We start from the raw sequence: 16,405 nt of genomic DNA, 5'->3' as shown, positions 1-16,405 counted from the left end.
AGTAAAACCAGCAGTATTTCTAAAGAAAGCAGCAGGTGACTGACTGCTCAAACCTAGATCAAGCCCTGTCACACTAGATATGATGGGGATGGGAAACTAAGTTTCTGGCTCTTTTGACTTCTAGAGTGGTACCCTTTGGCTGATACCAAGGCTTGTGTGGTAAAGAGGATCAGTTTTTAGCTATCTGAAAAAGACGTATATCTATTTTATAACCTCTTTATAACGTCTTTTCTCAATTTTCTTTCCATGTTTTTCTTCTTTTTACCTTATCCACTCTCTAGTGAATAGGTCACCCCTCAGTAGGCCTTCAGCTACCCAAATGACTCCCAGTCATTGTTTCGACTAAGCTTCAGTAGACTCATACTACTAAGCTCTCTTACCTGGATGTTCAGAGGGCACTTCCTCCACAACTATGTCAACTGACTTCTCAAACTCAAGTTATGATGACCATCTACCCACTCCCCTATTTGTCTCTTCTCTCCTTCACATCTAGTAGGGCATCAAGTCTTTGTCTTCCTCTTCACTTCCAATATTACATTACACATAAACTAAGAACTTTACATACTTTTGAATCAAGTAGAAGAGATTTTTTAAATGCAGATTATTAGGGGTGCCTGGGTGGCTCAGTTGTTAAGCACCTGCCTTCGGCTCAGGGTGTGATCCCAGAGTACTGGATTCGAGACCCACATCAGTCTCCTCCGGTGGGAGCCTGCTTCTTCCTCTCCCACTCCACCTGCCTGTGTTCCCTCTCTCGCTGGCTGTCTCTCTCTCTCTGTCAAATAAATAAAATCTTTAAAAAAATAAAATAAAATGCATATTATTAGACTTCATTCTTTACCCACTAAATCAATGACTACAGTAATACCTCACAATCTGCATTTTGCACAAAAAGCTCCCCAGACAATTCTGATGTGTAATCCAGATTGAGAATCACTGAACAATAGTAAGAGCTTATTAATTAGTATTCCTGACTCTAGTTTCCCTTCCCCACAGCATATCCTCTGCACTACAAAATATTTAATTTAAAAATTATCTTGGGGCACCTGGGTGGCTAAGTCAGTTAAGTGTCCGACTCCCGGTTTCTGCTCAGGTCATAATCTTAGAGTTGTAAGATTGAGCCCCACATCCATCTGCATGCTCAACGCAGACTCTGCTTGGGATTCTCTCCCTCTCCCTCTGTCCCTCTCACTGCTCACATACTCTCTTTCTCTCTAAAAAAAATAAATAAGTAGGGGCACCTGGGTGGCACAGCGGTTAAGTGTCTGCCTTCAGCTCAGGGCATGATCCTGGCATTATGGGATCGAGCCCCACACCAGGCTCCTCCGCTATGAGCCTGCTTCTTCCTCTCCCACTCCCCCTACTTGTGTTCCCTCTCTCACTGGCTGTCTCTATCTCTGTCAAATAAATAAATAAAATCTTTAAAAAAAAAACAAGTAAAATCTTTTTAAAAAATTACCTTATGATGCTACTCCTTGTCTTAAAAGTTTTGGGTGGATCCCTATGTCCTGAGGAATAAAGTTCAAGGTCCTTCACATGGCATTCAATTCCTTTTATCACAATTCAGACTTCTTTTCCCCTCAACCATGTTTCAGACATAGAATTGCCTAACACACTCAGGTTTCCCCATAAATTTAGTAATTTAACAATCATGTTTAGAATGTCTTTCCTTTTTTCTAAATCTGTTAATTCCTGTACATTTTTTGAACTGAAATAATTTCATTTTCCATTACCTCAATTCCCCAAATAGTTTTCATATATTATAGTAATTAAAATTAAGAGCATTCTGATTAGTCTATGGCTTTATTTCAATTACTTTCTTCCTCTTTTCTTTTTATACAATCCTAATGAATGTTCTTTTTACATTTACTGCTTTTCATTTCAGGGGTCATCCAGTAACAAGATGGATACTAAAAATGGAACATTGGTGACAAAGTTTGTTCTCACAGGATTCACATATCAACCACAGTGGCAAATCCCTCTGTTCCTGGTGTTCCTGATGATATACCTCATCACCATCGTGGGAAACCTTGGACTAACTGCTCTCATCCGCAATGACCCTCACCTTCATATTCCCATGTACTTACTCCTTGGGAGTTTAGCCTTTGTTGATGCTTGGATATCATCCACAGTAATCCCAAAGATGCTGGCCAACTTCCTAGCCAAGAGTAAGATGATCTCTCTCTCTGAATGCAAGATACAGTTTTTTTCCTTTGCATTTGGTGGAACGACAGAATGTTTCCTCTTGGCAATAATGGCATATGATCGCTACGTAGCCATCTGCAAACCATTACTTTATCCAGTGATTATGACCTATAGACTTTGCACCTGGCTGTTAGTCTCATCATTTGTAGGTGGCTTAATTCATTCTATAATTCATATAGGTTTTTTATTCAGATTAACCTTTTGTAATTCTAACATCATATATCACTTTTACTGTGACATCATGACATTGTTTAAGATTTCCTGTACTGACCCTTCAATTAATGTTCTGATGGTTTTTATTTTCTCTGGGTCAATACAGGTATTTACCATTCTGATTGTTCTGTTCTCTTATACACTTGTTCTCTTTACAATCTTAAGAAAGAAGTCTCTGCAAGGCATTAGAAAAGCTTTCTCCACCTGTGGAGCCCATCTTTTATCTGTGTCTCTATACTATGGCCCTCTTCTCTACAGGTATGTGTGTCCTGGATCTGCACAATCAGATGATCAAGATATGATGGACTCTCTATTTTACACTGTCATAATTCCTTTGTTAAATCCAATGATCTATAGCCTGAGAAATAAAAAAGTCAAAGATTCACTGAGAAAAATGTTAAAGAGAAATGTTTAGTTCCCATAATATTATCTGTCCTCTTTTTTATTAAAACCATCACAAATTATGCAGATTATACGTGCATCCATTTTGTAAGTGTGTAAAGATTTTGCAATTGTAATTGCTCTAGCATTTAATGATTTTTTGGACATGTTTATATCATATTAGAATAATTGAATAATAAAACAAAAACATTTTTATATGCTTACATATTCTTCACTGTAGTTTTATAAAATCATTGAGTACTATAGAGTGTAGTTCCTCTGAACAGGAATAAATTATGATGCCTTTGATACTTATATAGCCATATAGCCTGGAGGCTCATACACATTTATCTCCACAGGGAGGCAGGTTTTTATGTTTGAATAAACAGAGACAAATCCCAAGAATTCTGCTAGCCATTAAAAGGTCTCTCATTCTACTTTATTTGGGGCGTGGTGAATTTCACTTCATGTGGGGATTCAACTCTCATAGCACTGAGGGAAATAAAAAGAAATGGGGGAGCAATGAGGAAAATATAAGAAGGGAGTTAAAACAGTGAGGGTCAAGCCAAATTCTAAGAGATGTTCTTAGCCCAGTGTGTGTTTATAAGAAATGAGATGGAGCCAGGAAGGGGGGGGCGAGGAAGTTTGCCTCTCATTGTCCATGATGCCCTTTCTACCTCTGTTTGTGTGTTGTAGGGTAATCCTGTAAAGCTTCACTAATTCAGAAATCTAAGAAAAGAGACCGAAGGATTTAAGTAGGATGGTCATGGAGAAGAAAAGAGAAGTAGCAGGACAGGAAGGAAATGGTCAATCTTCCTAGATTTCTTTTTAAAGAATGAAGCTAGCAAGATACATCAGTAATATGTAATTTTTAAATGTGTTGTTGACATGTGGGCTTCAAAAGCATGTTTCTAAAATTCAAATAATGTTAAGATAATATGATGTCAGAGCACGAAGTTGGTGGTTGGGAAAGACATGAAAATGAACAAGATTTTGAATGTTTTCTCTCCTAAGAATTTTTAAATGTTAGCTTTCTTCTACCCCACAGTCTAAGTATAATGAGTGACCCATCTTCAAGTCCATCCCTGCCCTTCCTTTCTCAACACTGAAACTCCATACACTTCCTGCTTCTGGGTTTTTCAAAACTTTAGTTACTTATCTTTTACATCCTGGTACTATTCCTTCCATTACATAGCCATCAGGTCATTCTTTATAAACAACTCTGACTAAATCATATCCCTTTTCAATAATTTTAATGGGTTGTCATTGATACCACATTATGGACAAATACATTATATATCTAGATCTGCATACATACACATGTATATATTTATCTGTCATGTGTATGTCTAGATTTGATATTTATTGTATATTTTATATATATTTATTTATATATTATATATTTTATATATATTACATATTTTTTCCATATATATTTATATCTATTCATTCCTTCTCTCTATTTCTATCTTCATCACTGTGGTTTGCCACCCTAGCATTATTTGAGGTCTTCTCAAATAAAACCTTAGTTAACTCTGAAGTCTGTTCCTCCAAAATTCTCCTAATTCTCCTTGTGTTATACCCAAAATGAGTTGCAGAAAGCTTTCTGAATACTCTCTACTCTTTCACATACATGCTTTTGCTAATACAGGACTCTCTACTGAGAAAGGACCTTTCTTCAAGGTCTATCTCCAATATTACAGCTTTTACGATTCACTTCTGAAGAGGATAGTAATGCTTACTTGAAACGTTTAGTTCATGCATTTGAAAACTTTAGCAGTTTATTCTTGTTAGGTCACACTTGATTTTGTATAAAACTTAATTCTGAGCTACAAGCTTTTTAAAATTATTATTATGAATTAAATATCCTGGTCTCTTTCTATCTTTTGCAGTGTTTGGCACAATGGCTTACACACATGAGATCCTAAATAAGTATTTGTAAAATATTTGTAAAAGTGAATTGAATCTGAGAGCACAAATACACAGAATGCAGTGAGAGTGCATCACTCATTTTCAATCTTGCAGTGAGCCACGAGAGATTACCAGCCCCGGGATGGCTGCTGCAGGCTACCTAACCTTCCTGCTTCTTTACTGATAATTGCAACTATCATACACCTAGAGTGAATTATTTTTGTTCTTATTGCTAGCATTGGCTTCTGGGTTGGACTATGACAAAATATCAGGGAGAAGCTATTCAATTAGTTGTTTGGTTTAAACATCTATTTGTTTAAAAGATGTTTTAAAATAGATAAGCTTTCAAAAAATTTAACTATTCTATAATCTGGAGGTCCATGTCACAAGATTAGACCAGGTCATGTGCTCCCAAGGGATATCCACAAGCCCTAGGAAAGGGAGTAGTGGATCACAGTCAAGCTGTTTTTATGCTTCCCCCCTCCCAGAAAATCCATATTATTGCTGTCTATAGTTTCAATTTTTTTTTTTTGCTGTATAATATTCTCACTGTACTGACAGCTTCCTTTAATTGTCTTGATTTTTACTTGTTCACTCATTATCACAACCTAAGGACTATGTTGATAATGTAACAATTAGTATCTACTGCCATCATAACAGTCTGGTTCCCTAACTGGTATTTTCCTTGAATGAGAAGGTTCACATCAAGCTGAGTATACGAGTGTGGTATGTTACCTGTCAAGTCTTACTTTAGGTTTTATGAGTATAGTTCAGAAAATTGGGGGCCTCTGAGAAGCTCAGACCTCTCTGCAGCCTCCTCTTGTGCATATCATCTATAGATTCCTCGGCTCTAGTCTGACCTTCAGTACAATACCAACTACTTTATGCCTTCCAGAAATTCACCAAAATCCCTCGTCCATTGATGTGATCCCATTCTTTTTTATAGATATTTCTATTTTTGTACTTCATTTTTGTTGCTTCAGTGGCATGTGGGAAAAAGGTAAAATATACATCTGTGCAAAAAAACACAGTTTGGACAAGATATTCTGCTGACTCCTTTAAAAAGAAACTACAAAATTACATATGTATTATTTAATGGTTATTTAAATATAAAGGATAATATCACATTGCTAAGTTCACTCGGTTCTCTGGAACATTGATGGTGCTTAACTAAACCATCCCAGAAAACTACGAACAATGTACATGAAATTGTCTTTATTATGTAGGTGTATTACTTTCCTAACCTGGAGATTCAAAAGAACTCATAATTCCTCTCTTTTTATATACATGGATATACATATCTTTTTTTTCTTATTCTTATTTTCTAATACCTTCTACTGTTCAGAATATTTCTGACAAAGTTATCCAACATTGTATTCAAAGAAACAAAAAAACTTAGATTTAGATTAAAACAAAGAAACACCAATCAAAACTAGAACAGTATTTCTAAAGTTTGGTTTATTGACTGACTATGGCACAATCTCACTGAGTGCATTTACGTATGCATTAAAATCTCTGTTCCAGGCTTCTTTTTAGTTCTTTTAAAAAAGAAGTTCTCAAATGTGGGCTTAGAATCAACTAGAATAGAAAGCTTATTAAAACATGGATTGACAGACTCTACCAACAGTTTTTGATTCAGCAATGTTTATGCTGTTGATTGGTTTAGGCCCCTTTATTTATAGAATCACTGTTTTGGACTCCAGTTTTGGATCCTGCCCAAATTCATTCATTTCTTGATTCAACAAAATAGAGAAATATATGAAAAAGAACAGAGTAACTCATAGTGATAAAAAACTTGTGGTGGAAGAACAAGCTTCCTATTGCGCAAGCACAAATTAGAGCACAAATGGATTAGTTTATAATTTATGCTGTTGAAGAAGGCAGTCATTAGAACCCCTGGTGAATTGAAACTAACCCCATCACATAAGTACCACAGCCTCCAGAGAGCAGTCAGCCAATCAACAAATTATAGCAGCTTAAAATTGGTTTGTATCTTCTAAGTTTTTTAAAAGATTATAAAATGATAGATTTAGAATCTCAATACCTAGAAAGAATTATTTGTATGATTTGGGGAAAATCTAAACAATCTATCCCATCTGCTAATGGGGAAAACAACAGTATCCTTCAAGAACATCTGTGAGGCTTAAAGGAGATAATATATGAGAAAGTGCTTTTTAAACGGAAAAATAGTCTACACTTTTACATTTTACCTCTAGTCATTCTTCAGCAATATTTTTTAAACCCACAATTTCACAATTCCTGTGTAGTGATCTGTTCTGGTCTCTTTAGTCCATGGCTCTTTTCTGTTCATTCATTCTGAGTTTGGCATAGCCAATCAGTGGAAGATGATAGCTGTTGCATATAAGTATGAACCTTCTTGTGAGATACTAAACTTGGATAAATTCCTCCCTTTTATTTTTTGCACCAAAGAATACTGCATAATAATATATACCAAAATGAGCAAAAGAAAAACATTCTGTATGTTTCATTATACCCAAGTAAATTTCATGATAATAGAAACACATTTAATAGAAACTTCTTTCATTTTAATCACACACATAAAGAATATTTTATAAATAAATTTTCTTCACCTTGACATTAATGGCTTACATTATTTCTTCTGTGGTATTTACTATAATATCTGCTGTATTATATTGCTTGTAGTATTAAAACATTTAGGTAAGTTTATTATAATATTAGACATGTTAATCAACTATTAACAAAATCTACCAAAAAAATATATATATATAACTAGATAATTTAAGTATGTTGATTCTGGAAGATGTAGTAAACTTTGAATTGTTTTCTATGACAATGGAACCTATGAGGGAACCAAGACACAAATGATCAGTAACAACAACAAAAAAAGATCACTCACTCTCAGAGCCACAAAGACAGTAGGAACAACATCTATAAAGTGATAAAAGAAAAGAAAATATGTCAATTAAGAATTCCATACCTGGTGAAAATATACTTCAAGAATAAAAGCACAGTAAAGATATTTTTGATAATAAAAACTAAGGAAATCTACCATTGGTATCACTGTAATAAAGGAATTTCTTAAGAATGAAGGGAAATGAGTGCATATGGAAAGTCATTTCAGGAAGAAATTAACTCTGAAGATAATAATTCTGTAGATAAAGAGAAATGAGTATTTTTTTCTATTAATCTCTTTAAATTATATACAAGCGTTTAAAGCAAAAAGTATGATTTATATTGGGGCTATATATGTGTAGATGTAATATGCATGACAACTATGCCTTAAAGGCCAGGAGCTATATAAATGGATTTATATGAACACACATTGTTCAGTTTCGTGTGAAATGGTAAAGTATTAACTTAAAGCAAACTTTGAAAAAACTAACAATATATATTGTAATCCTGAAAGCAACCATACATGCATACAAATAAAACAGAGAGGTATAAAAAAAAAGCAGATATTGGAAACATAAAACAAATAGTAAAATGTTAGACCTAAGTCCAACCCTATCAATATGTACACAATGGATTATTACTCAGCCAGCAAAAGAATGAAATCTTGCCATTCTCAATGAAATGGATGGAGCTAGAGAATATTATGGTAAGCAAAATAAATCAGGCAGAGAAAGATAATTACCAAATGATTTCACTCACATGTAGAATTTAAGAAATAAAACAAACAAGGGAAAAAAGAAAGAGGGAGGCAAACCAAGAAACAGACTCTTAACTATAGGGAACAAACTGATGGTTACCAGAGGTGAGATTGGTAAGGGATTGGTAAAATATATAATGCGGATTAAGAAGTGCACTTGTGATGAGCACCACCTGTTGTATGGAAGGGTTGAATCACATATTGTACACCTGAAACTAATATTACACTGCATGTTAACTAAATGAAATTTAAATAAAAACTTTTTAAAAATTTAAAAAATAATAACAGCTGCCAAAGAAATAATAATATCTTAATTTTTCTCACCAAGAAAATTTTGGCTCAAATGAAACCATATGAAATCACTGGTAAATGTAATCAAACATTTAGGGAATAAATAATACTAATCTACAAATCTCTTTCAATAAATAGAAAAGCAGGGAAATCTTCCCATCTCACTTTATGAGTCTAGCATAATCTTGATATCAACACAAATGATTTTTTTTAAGAAAAGTTCAATATCCCTCTAAACATAGAGACAAAACACTTATGAAAATATCAGCAAATCTGGGGCACCAGGGTGGCTCAGTCTGTTAAGTGTCTGTCTTTGGCTCAGGTCATTATCTCAGGGTCCTGGGAGTGAGCCCTACGTTGGTCTCCCTGCTCAGCAGAGATTCTGCTTCTCCTCCCCTTCTCTCCCTCCCCCAACTCATGCTCTCTCTCTCTGTCACTCTCAAATAAATGAATAAAAATCTCCCCAAAAAATATCAGTAAATGGGGTCAACTAATTATCTTCAAAGCAGGAAAGAATATCCAATGGAACACAATTCCTTCAACAAATAGTGTTGGGAAAACTGGACAGCAACATGCAGAAGAATGAAACTGGACCACTTTCTTACACCATACACAAAAACAGATTCAAAATGGATGAAACACCTAAATGTGAGATAGAAAAACCATCAAAATCCTAGAGGACAAAGCAAGCAGAAACCTCTTTGACCTTGGCTGCAGTAATTTCTTATTAGACACATTGCCTGAGACAAGGGAAACCAAAAGAAAAAAATGAACTATTGGGACCTCATCAAGAGAAAATCTTCTGCACAGCAAAGGAAACAGTCAACAAAGCTTAAAGGAAGCCTACAGCATGGGAGAAGATATTTTCAAATGACATATCAGATAAAGGGTTAGTACCCAAAACATATAAAGAACTTCTCAAACTCAACACCTGAAAACAAATAATCCAATTAAGAAATGGGCAGAAGATTTGAATAGACACTTTTCGAAAGAAGACATCCAGATGGCTAATGGCTAACAGACACATGAAAAGATACTCAACATCACTCATCATCAGGGGAATACAAATAAAAACCATGATGAGATACCACCTCACATCTGTCAGAATGGCTAAAATTAACAACACAAGAAACAAAGGTGTTAGTGAGGATGTGTAGAAAGGGGAACCCTCTTGCACTGTTGGTGGGAATGCAAAGTGGTGCAGCCCCTCTGGAAAATAGATTAAAGGTTCCTCAAAAAGTTAAAAATAGAGCTACCCTATGATCCAGCAATGGCATTACTAGGTATGTACCCAAAGGATACAAAAATACAGATTCAAAGTGGTACATGCACCCAATGTTTATAGCAGCATTATCAACAATAGCCAAACTGTGGGAAGAGCCCAAATGCCCATCAACTGATGAAGAGATAAAGAAGTGGGATATGTATACACAATGAATATTACTCAGTTATCAGAAAGAATGAAATCTTGCCATTTGCAACAACATGGATGGAGCTAGTGTGTATTACACTTAGTGAAATAAGTCAGTCAACGAAAGACAAATAACCATATGATCACACTCATATATGGAATTTAAGAAAGAAAACAGATGAACATATAGGAATGAGGAAAAGAAAAAAAAAAAGGAGGGAGGGAAAGAAGCCATAAGTGACTCTTAATGGTAGAGAACAAACTGAGGGTTAATGGAGGAAAGTAGGTGGAGGATGGGCTAGATGGGTGATAGGTATTATGCCCCAAGAGGGCACTTGTTGTGATGAGCACTGGGTGCTGTATGTAAGTGATAAATCACTGAATTCCAATCCAGAAACCAACATTGCACTGCATGTTAATTAACAAAATTTTTTTAAAAACTATAATCCTGTATAGAAATTAAAAAACTAATTCCAAAATTTAAATGAAAATGTAAAAAATTTAGAATATCCAAAGCAAATTTTGACAAAAAATGGACTTACAGATTGATTTCAATGCTAACTATAAAGCTATCATAGATAACACAGTGTGATATGGCAATAAGGTTCGAAAGTAGATACATGGAAGACAGAGCGCAGATAGGCTCACATATATGAAGAAACTTTTTTTATCAAAGACTTGAAAGCATTCCAGTGAAGGAAGAAAGTCTTTTCAACCTATTTTGCATGAAAAACTAGCTGACTGTTATAGAATAAAATAAACCTTGACCATTACCTCCTATTATACACAATAACTAATTTAAGATTAATCATAGACCTAAAACTAAAAGCTAAACCATAAAGCTTCTACAAGAAAATAAAATTATCTCTAAGCATTGTGGGTAGACAAACAGTGCTTAAGCAAGACATAGAGAGCAATAACATCTTAAAAATGATAAATTAGACCATCAAAATGAAATTTTCTGTTCATCAAAAGATACCATTAAGAAATGAATAGGTAGGCAAAAACTGGGAGGGAATATTTGTAAAACTGTATCTGACAACAGACAATAAAATAAAATAAATATAAAAAGCTACTACAGTTTGTTTCCCAGAGTCCACAGTCTGGGGAACAAACTGAGGGCTTCAGAGGAGAGGGAAGTGGGGGATTTGGATAGGCTGGTGATGGGTATTAAGGAGGGCACATATTGCACGGTGCACTGGGTATTATATGCAAATAATGAATCATGGAACATTACATCAAAGCTAAGGATATACTGTATGGTGACTAACATAACAAAATAATTATTATATTAAAAAAAAGCTACTATAGTACAATTAGAAAAAAAATTCTTTCATGAAAAATGGGCAGTCAATTGGCCTTTACACTAAATCAAATGGGGATCCACTGAAGTGTTTTGAACAGTGACATTACATAATTTAGAACTCTGGCTGCTCTATTAGGATAAGACCATAAGATGCATGGGTAGGAGCTGGGAAATTCATTAGATGCCTTTTGCATGAACAGGTAAGAAATGGTGGTTTGCATTATGATGGTAAAAGTGATTGGATTTTGAATACATTTTGATAGCAATGCTGACATTTATTTGATGACTGGATCATATTTTTTGCCTGAGTAGCTGAAAAAATAGGGTCACTATTTTCTAAAAAAGAGATGACACACAAGAAATAGGATTGGGCATTGATAGTAGTAAAGAAGCTCCGGCTTGGCCATCACAAATTTGAAATGCTTGTTACACATTTACATAGAGATGTCAAGCAGGCAGATGGATATACAACATGATGAATTTGACAGTTTATAAGTGAAGAACTAGCTTTAGCATTCCTTGATACAAATCTTTGTTTTGAAAAGAAAATGAATTTTCTATTTCTCCCTCTTAAGCTAGACCAACTTCCCTCTGGAGATGATCTGATTTGACCCAAGACAAATCCAGAGAGCTAACTCTACCCTTGAAAAAAAATAATAAAACACCCAGCATAGACCTCAATATATAGATTGAAGAGTTGAACAGACATGAGGATTGTAGGCAGAATCTTCCTAGACACACTCTCACACCTGGAGACAAGTCAGGAGAATAAAGGATAAGAATAGGAACTATATGAAAAGCAACTACAAAAAAAGATGGAAAGAGAGAAAATGGAGGAAAGAAGAGATATAATTAGGCCAGGGTAAGTGATAAAAGTAGAGCTAGAGCTTGTAAAAGGGAAGAAGAAAGGATTTAGAAGGGAAATAAAGAGATGTAGAAGTCACTCCATAATGCTTTAGACCCATTACCATTATCCATGCTACTAAAATGGATGAAATTAAGGCTTTCCAAAAGAAACTGGAGTTTATTCCTCTTTATTCATTATCTCAAAGTTTACTACTAGACTGGTTTCCAATATTTATACTGATTTTTTGTGTTTTATGAATCTAAGTTAATAGCTTTAACAAATCTTATACAGAAGACCCAGAGATTCTTCTCTCATTTTATTATGAAGGAGTGCAGATGGGCTTCTTCAATTATTTCTCAGAACGTAAATGACTAACATATTTCCCTTTCTGAGACTATCATTAGTCTTTGGAAAATAATCCATCAACTGAGGACCACTGAGGACAGTACTCTGCTTAATGATCTCATTCACTTATTACATGGTGACGTACTTAGACAATTAACATTCTCTATTAAAGATATACTAGTGAATCGGAGACTCTTCTTTAGAGACTCTATTAAAAGTTTGATGCTTAGAGATTGGGACTAGGGAAACTTCTGTAATTGTAAATGTGTATCTGTAATTTATGTGCAATGCTCAGAGGACATGATTAGGGAATCAATAGGGGTTTCTTAGGGAAGGTAACATTGCTGTCACCAAATGAGAAAACATAATCCTCATTTTATCTAATATTGATATGTACAATGTGTTTACATAATATTGATAAAACCCGAAAGTCAATCTTGGCATTAAGGACAGAGATTTTTTTTCCTTTGCTCTGGACCTAAAGCCAAACTGACTGCACATCCACCTACCCCTCACCTGTTATCAAGCTGAGGTTAGAGCAAGATGTTAATGGTAATGACTGCTTTCTGAAATTTCTTATAACCCTCCTCTCTGCTTGTCAGCACTTACTCTTTTTCCCTCTAACATCTAACTCCATTCTCCATTCCATACCTTCCTGGGGATTCCTTAGATTTGGTAGTCCTGAGTTCTAGTTACTCCAAAGGAGATGTCTCTTTTTACTAATCTGAATTAAAAGCTGACCCCAGTTACATTAACAGAAATCTGCATCAGGAGTTCATTAGCACATTGGCTCTTGAAAAATGTGAAGATTAGGGGCACTGAGACCTCACACAGTTGAAAAATCCACATTTAACAATTGATTCCCCAAACGTAACTACTAATAACCTGCTGTTGACTTTTGAAAACATTACTGATAACATAAACAGTTGACTAACATATATTTTATATGTTGTATGTCTTATGTACTGTATACTTACAATAAAATCAATAAAGTAAGCTAGAGAAAATAAAATGTTTTTTAAAAATCATGAGAAAGAAAATACATTTACAGTACTGTACTGTAGTTATATTTAAAAAATCCACATAGAAGTGGACTCACATAGTTCAAAATCCATGTTATTGAGGGATCAACTCTATTTCCAATTCCCCCTCAAATCTCCAGGAACTATTCATACATAAGAAATTGGAGAGTGGCCTGATTCAGGGCAGCAGTATACTCAATATTAATGATGGCAAAGCAGTGGTGAAGTGCATAAACTCTAAATTTAGAACCCTGGGTTTTGAAGTTTGGCACTGTCACTTACTATCCATAGGGCCCTGATGAAGTCACAAACTCTCTTTGCCTCTGTTTCCTCATTTGTAAGTTGGGGGGGGGATGGGGAGAATAATATCATTGACTGTAGAGATTTGCTGTGAAGATTTCTAAGAGTAATTATTGTATTTAATACAGAATCTGCCACATAGAAAGAACCTAGCAAATGCTAGCTAGATATTATAATAGTCTTGACAAAACTGAAGTCTTGGAATTGTATGTATACAACTATTACAGGTCAAAGAACATGATCACAACAGATGTACTTGAACATGTGGCACCTTTTGTTACATTTAGATATTGAATATTCTAGTCATTTTTCAAATGTGAATGAATAGCTTCTCTCATGGCTTTCTAGAATGTTGGGACATTATTTTTACTTAGATGGCATTTTGTTCAATTACTAGACAAATCTATATATATTTTTTTACCCCAGCTTTATCGATATATAGCTGACATATATATAAGTTAAAGGTATGAACTGTAATGACTCAATATTTGTATATGTTACAATAAGTCCCATTAACATTCATCACCATACATAGTGAAAATTTTTTTTGATCAGGATGAGAATTTTCAAGATTCCTTCTCCTAGCTACTTTCAAATATGCAATATGGCATTATTTTTTTCAAAATAATATTTTTATTATATTATTCACCATACAGTACATCCCTGGTTTTTTTATGTAAAGTTCAATGATTCATTAGTGGCGTATAACACCCAGTGCACCATGCAATACGTGCCCTCCTTACTACCCATCACCAGCCTATCCCATTCCCCCATCCCCCTCCCCTCTGAAGCCCTCAGTTTGTTTCTCAGAGTCCACAGTCTCTCATGCTTCATTCTCCCTTCTGATTACCCCTCCTTTCTTTATTCCTTTCTTCTCCTACTGATCTTCCTAGTTCTTATGTTCCATAGATGAGAGAAATCATATGATAATTGTCTTTCTCTGCTTGACTTATTTCACTTAGAATTATCTCCTCCAGTGCCGTCCATGTTGCAGCAAATGTTGAGAACTCGTTCTTTTTGATAGCTGAGTAATATTCCATTGTATATATGGACCACATCTTCTTAATCCAGTCATCTGTTGAAGGGCATCTTGGCTCCTTCCACGATTTAGCTATTGTGGACAATGCTGCCATGAACATTGGGGTGCATATGGCCCTTCTCTTCACTACGTCTGTATCTTTGGGGTAAATACCCAGTAGCGCAATGGCTGGATCATAGGGTAGCTCAATTTTTAACTTTTTAAGGGACCTCCACACTGTTTTCCAGAGTGGCTGTACCAACTTGCATTCCCACCAACAATGTAGGAGGGATCCCCTTTCTCCACATCCTCTCCAACAATTGTTGTTTCTCACCTTGTCAATTTTTGCCATTTTAACTGGCATAAGGTGGTATCTTAGTGTGGTTTTGATTTGAATTTCCCTGATGGCTAATGATTTTGAACATTTTTTCATGTGTTTGTTAGCCATTTGTATATCATCATTGGAAAAGTGTCTGTTTATATCTTCTGCCCATTTTATGATTTATTTGTTTCTCATGTATTGAGTTTGAGAAGTTCTTTGTAGATCTTGGATACCAGTCCTTTATCTGTAGTATCATTTGCAAATATATTCTCCCATTCCGTGGGCTGCCTCTTAGTTTTTTTGACTGTTTCCTTGGCTGTGCATAAGCTTTTTATCTTGATGAAGTCCCACAAGTTCATTTTATCTTTTGTTTCTATTGTCTTTGGAGACGTGTTATGAAAAAGGTTGCTGTGGCAGATGTCGTAGAGATTGCTGCCTATGCTCTCCTCTAGGATTTTGATGGATTTCTGTCTCACATTGAGGTCTTAATTACAATCACTATACTGTATATTACATCTCCATGATTTATTCATTTTATAACTGGAAATATACATTTTTTTTGTACCTTTGACCCCCTTTGCACATTTTATAACTAGTAATACACCTTTTTACTTGTACCTTTTTTAAAAAAGATTTTGTTTATTTGAGAGAGGGAGAGAGTGAGGGGGAAAGAGAGAGAGAAAGAAAGAGCACACAAGCAGGGAGAGGGGCAGAGGAAGGAAGAGGGAGAAGCAGACTCCCCACTGAGCAGGGAGCCTGATGTGGGGCTCCATTGCAGGACCCTGAGATCATGACCTGAGTAGAAGGCAGACACTTAACCAACTGAGACACTCAGTCCCCTTTATTTGTACCTTTTGACCCCCCCTCACCCAGTTTGCCCAATCCCCTCTCCAAGTAACCACTAATGTGTTCTTTTTATGCATGAGCTTAGGTTTTCTTTTGTTTTAGATTTCACATATAAGTGAGATCATATGGTATTTATCTTTCTCTGTCTGGCTTATTTCATTTAGCATAATGTCTTCAAGATCCATAAAAGTTGTTGCAGATGGCAGGAGTTCCTTTATTTTTAGCCTAAATGATAGTCCTGTGTGTATGTGTGTGTGGGTGTGTGTCACATTTTCTTTAGTGGCTTTAGTGTTTTCCATAGTAGCTATGACAATTTACATTGCTACCAATAATGAGCAAAGGTTCCCCTTTTCTCCATA

General features: G+C 35.3%; 1 protein-coding gene across 1 annotated transcript; it reads left to right on the top strand.

Moving 5' to 3' along the window:
• The first annotated feature begins 1,900 nt into the window (after positions 1 to 1,900).
• Positions 1,901 to 2,830, top strand: LOC123784317 (olfactory receptor 5H2-like). Its single transcript, XM_045785646.2, has one exon. The coding sequence runs from the start codon at positions 1,901 to 1,903 to the stop codon at positions 2,828 to 2,830; it is 930 nt and encodes a 309-aa protein (XP_045641602.1).
• Positions 2,831 to 16,405: the final 13,575 nt, after the last annotated feature.

Source organism: Ursus americanus, chromosome 4 (assembly GCF_024610735.1).
Source record: "Ursus americanus isolate L20-20 chromosome 4, mUrsAme1.1.p, whole genome shotgun sequence".
NCBI lineage: Eukaryota > Metazoa > Chordata > Mammalia > Carnivora > Ursidae > Ursus > Ursus americanus.
Note: the sequence above shows the minus strand (reverse complement) of the source record. Positions and strands in the feature narration are given on the sequence as shown.